The sequence below is a fragment of the Fukomys damarensis genome, unplaced genomic scaffold, assembly GCF_012274545.1.
Source record: "Fukomys damarensis isolate Sample0158 unplaced genomic scaffold, DMR_v1.0_HiC HiC_scaffold_2, whole genome shotgun sequence".
NCBI classification, from domain to species: domain Eukaryota; kingdom Metazoa; phylum Chordata; class Mammalia; order Rodentia; family Bathyergidae; genus Fukomys; species Fukomys damarensis.
The window spans coordinates 59,826,387-59,841,055 of NW_022900914.1; the positions used below are offsets into that span (position 1 = coordinate 59,826,387).

At 52.9% G+C, this 14,669-nt stretch overlaps 3 protein-coding genes across 3 annotated transcripts; 2 read left to right on the forward strand and 1 right to left on the reverse strand.

Moving 5' to 3' along the window:
- The first annotated feature begins 2,316 nt into the window (after window positions 1–2,316).
- Window positions 2,317–6,234, forward strand: Vamp5 (vesicle associated membrane protein 5). The gene is made up of 3 exons (XM_010625683.3): window positions 2,317–3,015; window positions 5,001–5,138; window positions 5,767–6,234. The coding sequence occupies exons 1-3, from the start codon at window positions 2,887–2,889 to the stop codon at window positions 5,974–5,976; spliced, it is 477 nt and encodes a 158-aa protein (XP_010623985.1). The 5' UTR covers window positions 2,317–2,886; the 3' UTR covers window positions 5,977–6,234.
- Window positions 6,235–8,010: 1,776 nt separating this feature from the next.
- Rnf181 (ring finger protein 181) lies at window positions 8,011–10,568 on the forward strand. Its single transcript, XM_010625682.3, has 5 exons — window positions 8,011–8,166; window positions 8,735–8,865; window positions 9,037–9,146; window positions 9,321–9,395; window positions 9,717–10,568. Exons 1-5 carry the CDS (start codon window positions 8,081–8,083, stop codon window positions 9,774–9,776), a joined length of 462 nt encoding a protein of 153 aa, XP_010623984.1. The 5' UTR covers window positions 8,011–8,080; the 3' UTR covers window positions 9,777–10,568.
- Window positions 10,569–10,850: 282 nt separating this feature from the next.
- Tmem150a (transmembrane protein 150A) lies at window positions 10,851–14,621 on the reverse strand. Its single transcript, XM_010625680.2, has 7 exons — window positions 14,084–14,621; window positions 13,673–13,720; window positions 13,261–13,347; window positions 12,643–12,710; window positions 12,189–12,316; window positions 11,830–12,007; window positions 10,851–11,615 (listed from the first exon to the last, which is right to left on the reverse strand). The coding sequence occupies exons 1-7, from the start codon at window positions 14,146–14,148 to the stop codon at window positions 11,374–11,376; spliced, it is 816 nt and encodes a 271-aa protein (XP_010623982.1). The 5' UTR covers window positions 14,149–14,621; the 3' UTR covers window positions 10,851–11,373.
- Window positions 14,622–14,669: the final 48 nt, after the last annotated feature.

The window sequence follows — 14,669 nt, forward strand, 5'->3', positions numbered from 1 at the left end:
CCTGCATCATCCATCTGTCACAGCTGGAATGGGACACTCAGATGGGCATTTGAGTGGGGTACTAAACAGTTCTGCATTTAAATAGTATAGAGGGAGACAGAGTTATAACAGGAGTTAGGGAAGTTTGGGGTTTTTTGGAGACCAGTTTTCACTAACATGTTGCTCAATTTAGCCTTAAACTCCTTGGCTCAAGAGATCCTCCTGTCACTGGATGTGGTAGCACACGCTTGTGATCCCAGCACTCTTGAGGCTGAGGGAGGAGAATCTCCACAAGTTTGAGGCCAGCCTGGGATACGCAGTGAGTTCAAAGCCAGCCAGAGCTACCCAGGTTTTTAAATTTTTTTGTTTTTGTTTTGAGGTGCTGGGGATTGAACCAAGGGCCATACAAGCTAAGTGAGTACTCTACACCAAAAGAGAGTTTTCTTGTAGTACTAGGGATTGAACCCAAAGTCTTCACACTGAATTATGTCCCAGCCCTTTTTTGTTTTGAGACAGGGTCTCATTACATCACTAAGTAACCCAGGCTGGGTTCAAACTTGTGAGCCTCCTGCCTCAGCCTCCTAGAGTGCTGGGATCACAGGTGTGCACCACCATGTCTGGCTCAGCAGTGAGAGAGCTCTCTTTTTGGGAGCTGTTTTTCCACAGCCTGCAACACTGGATAGGGATAAACTAGACGGGGATATGGACCTGTAGCTCAGTGATGCAGCACATGCCAAGCTTGGGTGGCCCTGGGGTCCATCCTGGGAGGGTGGAGTCAGGTAGAATTTTTATGTTGTAGGGGATTTTTTTGTACAGAGGGTAAAAGGCTGTGAAGAACATTTCCTGAGGCTTTGGTGGGGGGGAATAAAATAGAACGAAAAAAATTTTTTTTTGTTTTGGTTTTTTGAGACAGGGTCTCACTATGTAGTTGAGACTGACCTGGAACTCACTATGTAGCCCAGGCTGGTCTCGAACTCACAGCGATCCTCCTGCCTCAGCCTCCCAAGTGCTGGGATTACAGGTGTGCGCCACCACGCCCGGCCAGGAAATTTATTTTTAAAAAATGTTTCCTGAGCCAGGCATGGTGTTGCACACCAGTGATTTTAGAACTCAAGAGGCTAGGGCAAGAAGACTGCTGTGAGTTCAAGGCCAGCCTGGACTCCATCCTGAGACCCTGCCTCAAAAATAAAACCAAACCAAACCAAAAACAATCCCACCATAAACCAAAGAAACAAAACACTTTCTGTGGAACTTCCACCCTCTGTATGGCCACAGCCACCCCCCTCCCCAGGCTCAGATCCTGCAAGTCCCCGCAAGCCTGGGAAACGCCTCTCACCCTCCAGCACCCTGTCCAGCCTAACAGCATTTCCTCACGCCTTGAGGGTGCTGTCCACTCTCTGGCCAGCCCTTCTCCCTGGCTTTTCTCAGTCTATCACCAATAGAGAAATGATCCAAAGGGCTGGGGATTTAGCTCAGTGGTGCCTGCCTCGCAAGCTCAAGGTCCTGAGTTCAATCCCCGGTACAAAAAAAAAAAGAAAGAAATGATCCTGGAGGGCTCCTCACTGCCACTTGTTTGTTTTTTCTCTGTACTCAGGGCCTTCACACTGAGCTACACCCCTAAGCCTCCTGTTAATTTTGTTTTATTTTTTGTTATGTGGGCTTTTTTTTTTTTTTTTTTTTTTTTGAGACAGGATCTTGCTAAATCATTAAATTGCCCAGGCTGGGCTCAAACTTGGATCCTCCTGCCTCAGCCTCCCAGACTGCTGGGATTACAAGTGTGTACCATCATGCCTGGCTGTTTTTTTTGTGTGTTTTTTTTGTTTGTTTGTTTTTTTGAGACAGGGTCTCACTATGTAGTTGAGACTGACCTGGAACTCACTATGTAGCCCAGGCTGGTCTCGAACTCAGTGATCCTCCTGCCTCAGCCTCCTGAGTGCTGGGTTGACAGGTGTGCACCACCACACCAGCTGCTGTGATGCTAGCGTCAGCTCCTGTTTTTATCACTCCCTTCCAGCTCCTCTCCTCTCTTCAACTTTTGGACTTTTCCGGGCCCCACCCTCCCCTCTACACTTCCCCCCTGCTGGGTTCTTCCTTGTTGGGGTGTGCGCTATTTGTGCCAGAATGCCCCAGCTCCACCCATCCTTCTGGGGGTCACCCTCTCTTCCAATGGCAATTCTCACTTTTTTTTTTTTTAATTTGGAGTACCGGGTGTAGTAGCACATGCCTATAATCTCATCACCCAAAAGGTTGAGACAGGAAGACATAGTGAGTCAAGGCCAGCCTGAATTTCATAACGAGACCCTGTCTCAAAAACCAAAAACAAAGAAAAAGCTTTCTTTTGAGACGGTCTCACTGTGTACTTCAGGCTAGCCTTGATCTCACAGGAACCCTCCTGTCTCAGCTGCCCAGCAGTTGTCATTGCTGCAGCCTCACCCTCTCTGTGGGTGACTGTGGTGCTTACTCTATACTGCCCACTGTAACTCCTTGCCTTTTCTGTGTCACACATGTCTCTATCTCCCTAAAGACAGGCCCAATTCATTCAGAAAACATTTCTCCCATGCCATCACCTGCCACGCACTATCTGAAGCTGGAAGGCCCAGGGCAGGGAGGCCCTGCCCTCTGGTTTCTGCCTTCCCACATAACCTAGCTCTTTATCTCCCGGGGCCTTCAGATACCTGTTCATGTCCTTTTACCTCTGTTTTCGGGGGACCAAGGAGGGCTGGGGCCGTGTGGCTGTGTTCCCGGTGTACATATGTTCTCTAGGCCTGGGTCCAGCTTGGCCCCAGACCAGCCTGACTTCGCAGACTGCTCCAGATTGCAGCGGGAGACACTGGCAGCCCTCTGGAGAATATGACCCAATGTCACCCCTTGTGTGAGAATAAGATAACAACAGCTGTCAGGCTCTGAATGGAAAAAATAACATCCGGCATTCCACCAATCTCTAGCACTCATTTTCATTTTCAAATCTTTGTCCATTCCCAAGTTGCTGCGTTGGGCTGTTGGAATGTACGAGCATTCAGAGGCTCAAATAATGAAGTGAGTGTGGTAGTGGTGCACGCCTGTAATCCCAGCTTTTGAGAAGCTGAGGCAGGATTGCTTTGAGTTCAAGTCCAGCCTGGACTACATAGGGAGACCTTGTCCCACTGCCTTGTTGGCCAAATAACCTGGTAGTGATGATGGTCGGCTCGGGGTAAGGTAGGGATTATGAGGCTTCTCTGCTCTTCACTATTCCGGGTCCCCGGGCTGGGAGTGCGCCCCGCCCCAGCCAGTGGTTTGCCTGCCTCCCTCAAAGCAGGTTGTTTTTCTAGCTCATGGGTAAATATCGACCTGTTTGGTTTTCAGACTCCTGCCCCTCGAAACTCCTGCTGGGCTAGAAGCACACAGGGCGAAATTCTCTTGAGAACAGAGTTACTTTTGGATGGGCTATAAAGCAACAGAGCGGCTCCCTGAGTCCTCACAGCAGTCAGCACTGTGCAGGCCTCTGGGTTACATAGCAGAGTCTGGGGTTCGAATGGGGAGCCAAGGCTTGCAAAAACCCAGGGCTGTATGCAAGGCTGCTTCGAGAACTGAAGGAGCATTCGCGCTTGAGTGGGAAGTGGTCCTCTGTGGCCTCCGGATCCTTTCCAACACTTCATTTCTTGGTTTTCAGTGGAATTCAGTCCATTGCCAGCGTGTCAGCTGCAGACAATGGGCCATGGGGGCCAGCAGGAAAGGGAGCTTGGCCCGTGCTCTCTGTGAGGAAGAGATAGAGCCGGATGGCTTTGGAGGACCAGGCAGAGGGGAGGGAAGGGCTGTGGCTTGCCAGTCCTCAGTGTTCATCTTCCCGCAGCGTCCCTGGCCCTGCCCCTGGGCCTTAGCTTGCTCCAGGGCCTCCTGCTGTGGGTCTCTGTCGCACGCACCCAGAGCTCAGTGCTTTGCTTTCTTTTCTGTTTTGTTGTTTTGTTTTTTTGGTATTAGAGTGAACCCAAGGCCTTTGCACTGAGCTACATCACTACCCTTTTTCTTTTTTCCTTTTCCTTTGACCCATGTATAGTGGCAAGTCCCTGTTTAAAAACAAAAAATAAATTTAAAAAGAGCTGGGGATGTGGCTCAGTGTGAAGATCTTGGGTTCAATTCCCAGTACCACGGGGAAGAAAAAGAAAATTGAGACAAGTTATCTCTAAGTCATTAGGTTGCCCAGGTAGGGCACAAATTTGCAGTCTTCCTACCTTAGCCTCCCAGAGTGCTGGGATTACATCATGAGCCAACACACCTCCTGAGCTCCGTGCCTCTCTCACAACCAAATCAGACTTTCACTCTCCCTGCCCGCTCCTCTTCTCCATCTTGGACCCTGCCCTTCTTTTCCCAGTCCCCTGAAAGGAGCTGGGTGTTGATTAGGTGAAGAGCTGCCGCCCAGCCTAGGAAGCACAAGGGTGGTGGGTCTCACCTTGATGAGTTAGACCCCAGGAAGGACTGGCCAAATGGAAGACTGGAGCCCAGAGGCCAGGATGGCTGAGCTCCCAGGAGGAGAGGGAGTGACTGTGGGCACTGAGGTTGGGGAGCTGGCTGGGCCAGGAGGTAGAAATGGCCTAACTGGTCAGGGGCTGAGGAGGGAGATCTGAACCTGATCGCGGCTCTGGAGGAGCAGTTGGGCAGACAATGGTATGGACTGGTCCCAGAGTGCCTTCCTGGCCCTGTGGACTGAGTCTCCCTGCCATTTGGTCTCCAGGCATACACTGGAGCTAGTGAGCAAGTGTGGGCTTTGCGGGAGGGTCCTGAGAAGCTCAGAGGTCACTGAGATGCTCAAAGCCAGAGCTGACTTCCTCCCCATCTTGATGGGCAAGAGGAGCACCCAGGGAAACCCAAGGGAAGCCCCACCCACTCACAGAGCCAGCCCTTCACGTTGCACAGGGCAGTGTGCTCTTGCTGGAAGGATGCTACCACGTGCTATACCCATGCACAGTGTTGGGGAGAGAAGCTTGAGGTCTTGGTGAGGGGTGGGTGGGGGCTCCTGCAGCCCTGACCTTGGCCTTGGTGCCCAGGCAGGGAAAGAGTTGGAGCGATGCCAGCAGCAGGCGAACGAGGTGACCGAAATCATGCTCAACAACTTCGACAAGGTCCTGGAGCGTGACGGGAAGCTGGCAGAGCTGGAGCAGCGTTCAGACCAACTCCTGGACATGGTTTGAGGCCTGGGAGCAGGGAGGAGAGGGAGAGGGAGAGGTTTGGTGGAATCCTCAGAGGAAGGCCTTAGGCCATGCTTAGGGTCTCCAGGCTACTGCCAGGGGGGACTCTTTGAGGCCAGTGTGAAGCCTCTGGGTTTTCTGAAGCACTCAGTTGTAGATATGTAACAGATAGGCCTCACAGAGCAAGAAGTTTCTGGTTTTAGCTGGGAATGGTGGCATAGGCATGTAATACCAACATTCCAGGAAGCTGAGGCAGGAGGATCGAAAATTGAGCCCAATCTGGATAACTTAGTGAGTATTTGTCTCAAAATTTTTAGAAAGGGTTAAGGATGTAGCCCAGTTTAAAAAAAAAAATGTCATTGGCTTAAAGCTGTGGACCTTTCTAAGGATTTGGGACCAGCTCTACTAACTGGAGGTGTGCTCAAAGGGCTGAAGTCAAGGGCTACTCGAGCGTCTTAGAGCAGGAGCCAGACTTGAGTGTCCCAGGCAGCTTGTGTGGACATCAAGGGCAGTATGAGGAGGATGCAGGGGGAGAGCAGCCCCTTCCAGAATGTGGTTGGTTGGAGCTGGCTCTGAGACCCTATGGGAACTGCTAACTCCCACCCTGTGTCTTGGTCATCCACAGAGCTCTGCCTTCAGCAAGACAACCAAGACCCTGGCCCAGAAGAAGCGCTGGAAGAACATCCGTTGCCGGATCTACCTGGGGCTGGTGGTAGCCGGTGGTCTGCTCATCATCCTGATTGTGCTGCTGGTCATCTTTCTCCCACAGAGCAGCAGGGACAGTGGGGCCCCACAGGCCCAGGATGTAGGCACTGCCTCAAGGCCTGGAGACTGACCCAGTTGGGCCCAGGGGAGAGGCCTAGTGGTCCCATTGGCCAGTTCTGGTCTCCAGAGAATCCTGGAGTTTGCTCCCGTGGAGCCACCCCAGTGAGTGCTGAAGGGCAGTGGTAATGTGTGTGCCTTTGTGTCCCCAATGCCACAGACTGGCCCTCGAGGGCAGCCTGCTGGCCAGCCATGCCTGGCCAGCCCCACCTGGCCAGCCCCACCTGAAGCCCAGTAAAAGCTGCTGTTTGGTTAAAAGCTCATGCATGTGCGTCTCAGGTTGTTTACTTCTGTCGGACCTCCACCCCACTAGGTGGTCCCTCCTTTACTCTTCCCTACTTGCATCAATACCTACACAGACAAACCTTCCTGGAGTGTGGGTGCAGAAACAACAGCCCCCAGACCAGCCCCTCAAACCTGCTTCCCTGAAAATGAAATTTATTAGTTTTGATATGTGGGTGCTCAGAATATCAATGGGGTGCTAGTTGGAAGGGCAAAGAGGAAAGCACTAGAGATGTTTTCATGAGGCTCTTATGTTCAGGTAGGCTTCCCCTTCCGAAAGGTCTCCCTCCCCAGTTTCTCAGCCTATGCCATGTTCTTCATTTAGCTTCATATTAGACTGCAAATGAGGCAAGTGGAGTGAAAACAAGGACACTTCTATGGTGTTGTCATGCAGGGTCACAAAAGATTGGTCCTACATTAAAGAACTCAAGCTTTTCAGTCTTCTGGGCCACACAACCAGGCAGCCAGTGCCTTCAGGGCTACAGGCAAGGGCATAAAAGAAGGAAAGAAAGCACCAAGGCTGTGTAAGAGGGCATCCTCTGTCTTGGTTATTTAACTGCAGTTCCAACTCAAGTGTGAATGGCAAGGGGAATTCAGGATCAAGTATGTACAATAAACCGGTTCTTGTTAAGAAGAGTGAGAGCTACAAACAAACAAAACAAGCCCTGAGAGTTCTGTGAAGTTTGACTCTGCATAGCCTGTTACTTTCATTAGGCTTATTGGCATCTTCCCGTCCTGGGAGAAATGGAGGAAAGCACTTAGCCCTGCAGTTAGCAACACCTCTTCTAGGCTGTGTCAGTTTGGGCAAGTCATTTGTGAGACTAGGGTTTTACATACATAACAAGAGTTAGGAGTGTAGCCGTTTTTAGCATGCTGCTGAGAGCCCCTGGTCAAGGATTCTTAGCTCAAGGACTATTGTGTTACTGGTACCATTTGTAAAATATCCACCCATCAAAGTAAATCATGAGCACAGTGATTCTCAACCCTGCCTGACAGTACAATCACCCCCCAAATTTATACTGTCCCCTCAGGGCAATGGTGCATACCTGTAAACCCAGCCCTCAGGATGACAGCCACAAGGCCAGCCTGAACTACACAACCTCAGAAAGCCAAACCAAACCAAAACAAAAGGCTGGGGATGTAACAATGAGAAGGCCCCTGGGCTTCATTCTTAATACCACAAAATCGAAACAAAGTAGTTTTCTAGATGCTATACTGGCGATGAGGTTGACCAATAGGCTAAAGGTCACACAGTTCCAAGAGCTGGTGAGGCCTCCAGTTGTACCGTGGTTGGGATGTTTGTCTCACCCTTTATCTTGTGCCTAATACAGAAGAAAATGCGCTGGAATTCCCCGCCCCAGGGGCTAGGGAGAAAGCAATTGTAAACTCCGGACCCAACTAGAGGGCAGCAGGGTAGAAGTGCCAGGCGGGGGTCGCCGCAGAGTAGCGGGAAGCGCTCCGACTCCAGGTTCGCGAACGCTCAGCAAGGGACAGCGCCTTCCAGTGTCTCTAGCACCTGAGGGCCTCGGGGTACACAGAGGACCTTCTCAGTCCACACACTGGCTTCTCAGGGTACTACTGCCTAGACCAGGCCAGAAACTCCCGTCAATTTACTCTTTCTTCGCCCATTGGCTTTTAGTCTTTGAGCACCTGACTAATGTGACCAATGAGAGGCGACAGAGTCATACTTCCGCTTTCGTACCTTTAGCAACCCCCTATATTCGCCCTAGAATTATTCTTATTGGACCTCCTCTCTAAACTCGCCAGCTTATTGGCCAGCGCTGTCAAGCAGCAATCTAGGGTCGGAGGGCTGTCTGACAGACAGCCGGGTAGCCATGGCGTCTTATTTCGATGAACACGACTGTGAGCTGTCAGACCATGAACACGAGACCGGATTCAATATGCTGCTGCAGCTCGCGAGGTGGGTGCGGGGAGGGGGGGCGGTCGGAGCTGGAGCCCAGATTGCTGTCTAGGTTTCTGGTCTGGGGCTGACTGAAGAAGGGACAGCAGCAGATTCTAGGAAGGATGGATGAAAAATCTGGAGTGTTAAGCGGGTGTCGACAGTTCGGGTCCTTGTTGGCAGGGTCGGGCAAGGGGATTGGACTGAGCTGGAGTGGTGGGCGTGGAGGCCAGCAGGCTGTAAGAAGCAGGAAGATGGGTCATGGTGGCTCTGGGTAGGGGCCATGGTTATGTGAACAGCAAGCAGGGAAGCCCACTGGTGACTTGAATTGACTTTATCAGGCCAGTCCTATGGGGCCTGAGTCACTTCCTTACCTGTTGCCTCATGTGTAAAATGAAAATAAACAGCCTGCGAGCTGGGTTATTTGGTCAGAGCTGTAAACCATTTCACCCTGTCCTCTTTATCTTGTGAGCTTCTACATAGGTACTAATGATAGTTATTATTACTAGTAGCTGGGCAGGGTATTTATTAATGTGGGTATAGGGAAAAGAGAAAGTTTTCTTTGGTTCTGACCTGGCACCCTTCCCAGATCCCTTTCCAATATGATGGATCTTGAAGACCTGGGCTTGGTAGTAGACTGGGAGCACCAACTGCCTCCACCTGCTGCCAAGGCTGTGGTTGAAAACCTCCCCAGGACAATCATCAGCACCTCTCAGGCTGGTGAGGAAACTAATTCCTTCTGCTATCTGAGGCAAGTCTGCCAGACACCTTTTCCCCCAAACCCGTCCGTTTTCCAGGCCGGGCTGGGGCAAGAGTACTGCTCAGGAGTGGGAGCTGGGTGGGGCGGGGTAAGGCTGTGGCAGGTCTCCTGATCAGCACTCCCTCCTCAAGATCTCAAGTGCCCCGTGTGTCTTTTGGAATTTGAGGAGGAGGAGACTGTCATTGAGATGCCTTGCCATCACCTCTTCCATTCCAGCTGCATTCTGCCCTGGCTAAGCAAGGTACTATTTCCCCTCTTCCAGACCCCCTCCCTCCCTGGGGCCCAGTTCTCAGGCTTCTCTCTGGTCAGACTGTTCCAGGGATCACAGAAAGGTGGGAGTAGAGGTGGGAATTGGGAGCAGGGCAGGGTGATTAGTCCAGAGGAGACCCAGGTGGAACACTGTCCTACTTTTCAGACCAACTCCTGCCCCCTGTGCCGCCATGAGCTGCCTACTGATGATGACGCTTACGAGGAGCACAGACGAGATCAGGTAGGGGCCGACCACTGTGCTCACTCCATTTCCCTCCTGGGCAGGCCTTGGTAGGCCTCTGACTCCCTGGCTCTGGCCACTTCCCAATGATTACGGTGAGGACTAACACCTTGGCAATGTGGATGCTTAGGGGACTGAAAACCCCGAGACCCAGTTCTATCACAATACCCTACCCCCTTACCCATGAGTCTTTTTTTTCTTGGTACCAGAGATTGAACTCAGGACCTTGCACTTGCAAGGCAGACAGGGTGCCACTGAGCTAAATCCCTGGCCCTAACCTACCATGTCTTCAGGTTGGCCCTGACGTGTTTTCTTTTCCAGGCTCGAAAGGAGCAGCAGCAGCATCGACTGGAGAACCTCCACGGGGCTATGTACATGTGAGGAGGCAAAAGCTGAGTGTTCCTCCCCTCACATCTCTCTTGTACCCTGAGTCCTTATTAAAGGTTTCTTAACCCACCCTGCCACTGCATTGCTCATGGGCTGAAGTAGGGGCCCTGTATCCTCCATTAGGTCCCTACTGCTATTGGGGAAGGTAAACTGCAGAAGGCACCAGACTGTATTTCCCCACTGCTGGCCTATTGGACTAGGGGCAATGGGACCCAGGCAAACAAACTGGCCACTGGACCAGCTAGGGCTTGTTTGTAGTTGGAAGGCAAACTATGTCAGGGCCTACTACCCTGTAGCTATTTTTTTTTTTCTTCCCGTCTTTGAGATGAGGTCTTGCTATGTAGTTCAGACTGGCCTCAAACTCACAGCAATCCTCCTGCCTCAGCCTCCTGAGTGCTGAGATCACACGCATGTGCCATCAAGCCCTGCTTACTCTGTGGCTATTTAAAGCTGATAAACTAACTCCCACTACCACCCCCACCTCTCCAAGTTCTAGTTAATCTTAGAACCATTAGTTAAACTTGAACTCCTGGGGGTTTTCTTTAGCTTGACAGAGAAAACTACTTTTAACATTTTAGAGTTGTCCTGTGTCACCTCCCCCATTCTCTGTCCGACTAAGGAATCAAAGTTCAACCCAGATTCTGAGGTGGGGGAAAGAAGCAAAACTGTCAGGCCAGGTCAGCTCTTTAGACTGTTTAAAGACCCAGAAAGGGCTTCAAGACCTTGTGGGCATTTGGACAGCACCTGGAAAACCTGTTTTTGTTTTTTTTTTTCCCCCTTGAGACAAGGTCTCGCCATGTGGTTCAGGCTGGCCTCAAATTCAGTGATCCTCTTGCCTCAGCCTCCTGAGTGCTAGGATTAAACACCAAGCCAGCCTTTTTTTTTTGGTACGGGGATCAAACTCAGGACTTTGGGCTTGCCAGGCAGGCGTGGTGCCACTTGTTCTTAAAGAACACTGGACACTGGAGGCACACCTTGGGGGCAAGGGCATCCTCCCATTGCTTGCTTGCTCTGGGAAAGCCACCTTGGACGAGGCCTTCACTGTCTCTCGAGAACTGACTACAAACATGCAAATTAGAGTTCTTTTAATAGATATAAAAAAAGTACTAAAATACCCACATAGTTTTGCTGTGTTATTTGTCCTAAGGGAAGTGAAGGGCAGAGTGAAGAATCCCAGTGTAGCTCAGTGGGCCCAGAAGTGGGCCTTTACTGTAGGCTAAGGCGTGCTCCTCCCACCCCCAGACTCGAATCTCTCTTGCTGTTCCCAGCCCCCAATTCCTGCAGCAGGAAACCCCAGTGGTCTGGCTCTGGCACTGGGAGAAGGCACCTGAAGGGCTGGCTGGGTGAGTGAGGAAGGTGACCTTTTAAACACAAAACAATACTGTGGTGCAGGGAGCAGGACATATGGCTGAGACAGCTGGCCGGGCCTGCTCCTCTATGGCACAGTGGATGTGGGATGGCCATTTCTCTAGGAGCGAGGAAGCCCAGATCCCAACAGAACACTTTCTGAAAATTGTTTTTGGTACAAAATAAATGCAAAGAAGAGAAGAGGCGGGGTGCTGTGGAGGCCGGGCCAGCCACCCTCCTGACCTCAGATCATGGCAATGCTCTCAGGGGCACAGTTGAGGTGGGTGGAGGTACTGCTGCTTCCTGAGGACTTGCAGGCCCGGCCAGGGGCAGGCTGCAGTGCAGCTACCAGTGTGTCTGATGAGACTGCCCCGAACTCATAGCTGAAGGTGCCATAGAAAATGAGGATATCGATGACGAACACCCACTCACACAGAGCTGCCCCATGCTGTAGCTGAGAATTCTCATGGACGAAGAAGACGCCGCCTGGGATGGGGCTAAGGAAATGTTAGGTAGAATGCACAAGAACATACAACACCTTTCTGCAGGCCCAGATACTTAACTAGGCTGGGGTGAAGGCTCAGGCCTTCCCAGGGATCAGAAGTCCAAGTGGGCAGTGTTGGCTGGAACACAGGCCCCACCCCACTGGGGTCTGTGACCCAGAGGATGTGTTCCTGGCTGCCCTTCCTTGGAAGGATACTGAGGACCAGGGTGATGAAAGCGATGACAGCCAGCACACTTCGCAGGTAGGCCACAGCCAGATCCAGGGGCGAGGTGGCCGCATGGTAGGAGAGCACACAATGCAGGCAGGCAAAGAGCAGCCCTGCAGGCAATGCCACACCAGCTCCAACGTAGTGCAGAGACTTGGCGTGGTCCACCTGGCCCGGACAGATGGGCTAATCCATGAGGTGGCCCCACCATCCGCCCTCCATCACACTCCCGCTCCCTCTTCCTTCTTCATTTCCCTCCCAGTCCTCCCTTGACCTCCAGCCTCAGGACACTACTGCCTATGTAGGCAACCCGGCCCTACTAGCGGGAGTTGAAGGGGAGGTGGAGCACCTGAAAGTTGCCAACTACTACGAGGCCTGCAGCATTGGTGCAGCCCATGATGAGCGCCGTGGTGTTCACCCAGGAGTGCCGGCTCTGCTCCAGGAGCTGACCATACCGCAGGAGGCAGATCAGGGCCACTGCAGGAAGAAAGCATGGCTGGGGCCGGCCCAGCACCTTCCACCAGCCCCGCCTGCCCACCAGCTTCCCAGAGACTTTGTGTTCCTGCCCTTCTGAGGGCTGGAAGGGGCTGGACAGCTGGTGGTGAACTAGGTTTCCTCAGGCTCCAGTCAGCCAGTGGCTGTGTGGGAGTCAGCCTTTGAAAGGCTTTCAAGGGATAGGACAGAAGCTGCCCCTCTTGCCTTAGCACTTGGTGAGGAGGGCTGCATGGATCAAGGGCTTCTGAGTCTTTCTGGGAAGAGGGTGTGTAGGGGGCTGGTGAGGCTGGACCGAGGGGAGAACTCACCCATGAAAGCACCCATGTTGCCAATGAGGCTGAAGAGGCAGCTCTCTGGGGGATATGTGCCACACTTGCTGAGGGGACAGGGCAGGACAGAGTGAGATGCAGGCGCACCAGTGACCCTCATCTGGCCCGTTTTATCAGTGCCTGTTCCTTAGCAGGCAAGCCACTGATTTATGAGGAGGGCCAGTGTCCCTTAGGAACTGAGCCCTTTCCCTCCCCTCCCCCAGCACAGCCTGGGTGTGCATGAGATAACGAGAATGGGCCTGAGGCCTGAGGTCCATCTGGTTTGCCTTGAACCAGGACCTGGGCTGGGCAAACAGTGCTTGAGCTTAAATCCAGATGTCTTGTCCTACTAGCTGTGGGACCTGGAGGAGTAACTCTGAGCTTCCAATTTCTCACCTATGCAATGGTGAACACAATAGTGGCCTCCCTGCTGGGAGGATTCAGACACCAAGCATATAAAGTACTCAGCGCTTGGGGCAAGTAATGCAGTATTTGTTATTAAGTAGCTCTTAGTGTAATGATTATTTCTGTGACCTGCAGCTAGTCCTTTGGTTCAAGGGTTCTCTGAAAGTCTGGAAGCCTTGGATCTCTCTGACCTGCACACTTTGTGGGACCTACCTGATAAGCGGCACATCATCCAGGGTGCAGCAGGTCTTGGGGCCCCCTTGCTCGGCAGGGTCAGGAGAGCAGGACTCGTTGTAGGACCTGGCAGGCAGGACACCGAGTAGACTCCAGGAAGGGGTTGCCCCCAAGCCCTTGGCCTGTAATCAGGCCTCAAAGAAGACCCTCTCCCAGACCTCCCCAGCAAAGGCACAAAAGTCTACTCCCCAGGGCCTGCCTGGAACAGAAGCCAAATGGGTGAAGGGATGGTGGATAGTAGGTAGATGGGCAGGAAGCCATGCCTGGGACCAATGTCAGAGAAGAGCAGTGAGGCCCAGGGTCTCCGTCTGGCTCATGGCAGCTGAGGGCCCAAGAGGGGACAGAGATGAAGGGAGCTTTAGAGTGAGGCTGACTGCAGAGTGCTCCATACCAGTTCTCCACGGGGCACACGTGGCGGTTCATCACAGCCATGGCATACCTGCAGGAGCAGAACTGTCACCCTGCCCATCATGTCCCTCCCACCCCAGCCACCTCCCAGGGACTCCTCCACCTCACTGTCCTTGCTGAGAAGTGTGTGTTTCTGCTGCCTTTTGATGCTTCCCCTGAGAAGGTGGCATGGCCCCCCACTAGAGCCCCTCTGGAAGTTGTCCTGGCTCAAAGTAGGCCTGCCAGTGCCATCCTGCTGGGCAGCAGTGGTGCCAGCTTGTCCCACGGGGCTGTGTGCCCAGGCACCAGGCCAGGCTTTGAAGACAGAGTGACTATGGGTACCACCCTGGAGCCTACAACAGGACAAGGAACATTGTGTGTGCCCTCAAGCGCCCGTGTCCCCCACTTTACTCACACAGTCCATATGCCAGTGATGGAGAATGCTGACAGGCTGACAGGAAGGAGGATCCAGGCGGTCATGAGGGAGGGGAGCCAGGGTGATGGAGATGTGGGGGGAGGACGAGAGGTAGGTGGGGAAGAGGGGGCCGGCCCAGCTACCTGGAGGTAGCTTGCCCACAACCATCAGCTGCCCTGGCCTGAGGGGGAAAGATCAAAGTCCAGGGTCTGCTGATCCGCCAGAGCAGAGGGCGGGGGTGGAGAAGGTAGTCGGTCAACATCTCATTCCAGAGTTCCCGTGGGGTCTGCGAGGTCCAAACCTTGGGTTGGGCCCACGCCAGAACGGGGACAACCTTCCGGCATCCCTTGGGGCCCTCTGTGGTACACCCAAATACCCCCCGCAGGCTGAGGCTCCAGAGCGGGCTGTAACATCTGGAATGGGAGTCACCCTCCCTTGCCAGAGACACAGGCAAGGCAGGCTGGGGGCCAGGACAATCAAGGGCGACCACGCTGAGGAAAGACTAAGAGGACTGGCAGGGCCGGGAGAGCTGTGGCGCGTGGGCAACCACCTGACCGCGGCGCCCTGGCCAAGGGGCGGGCTCACG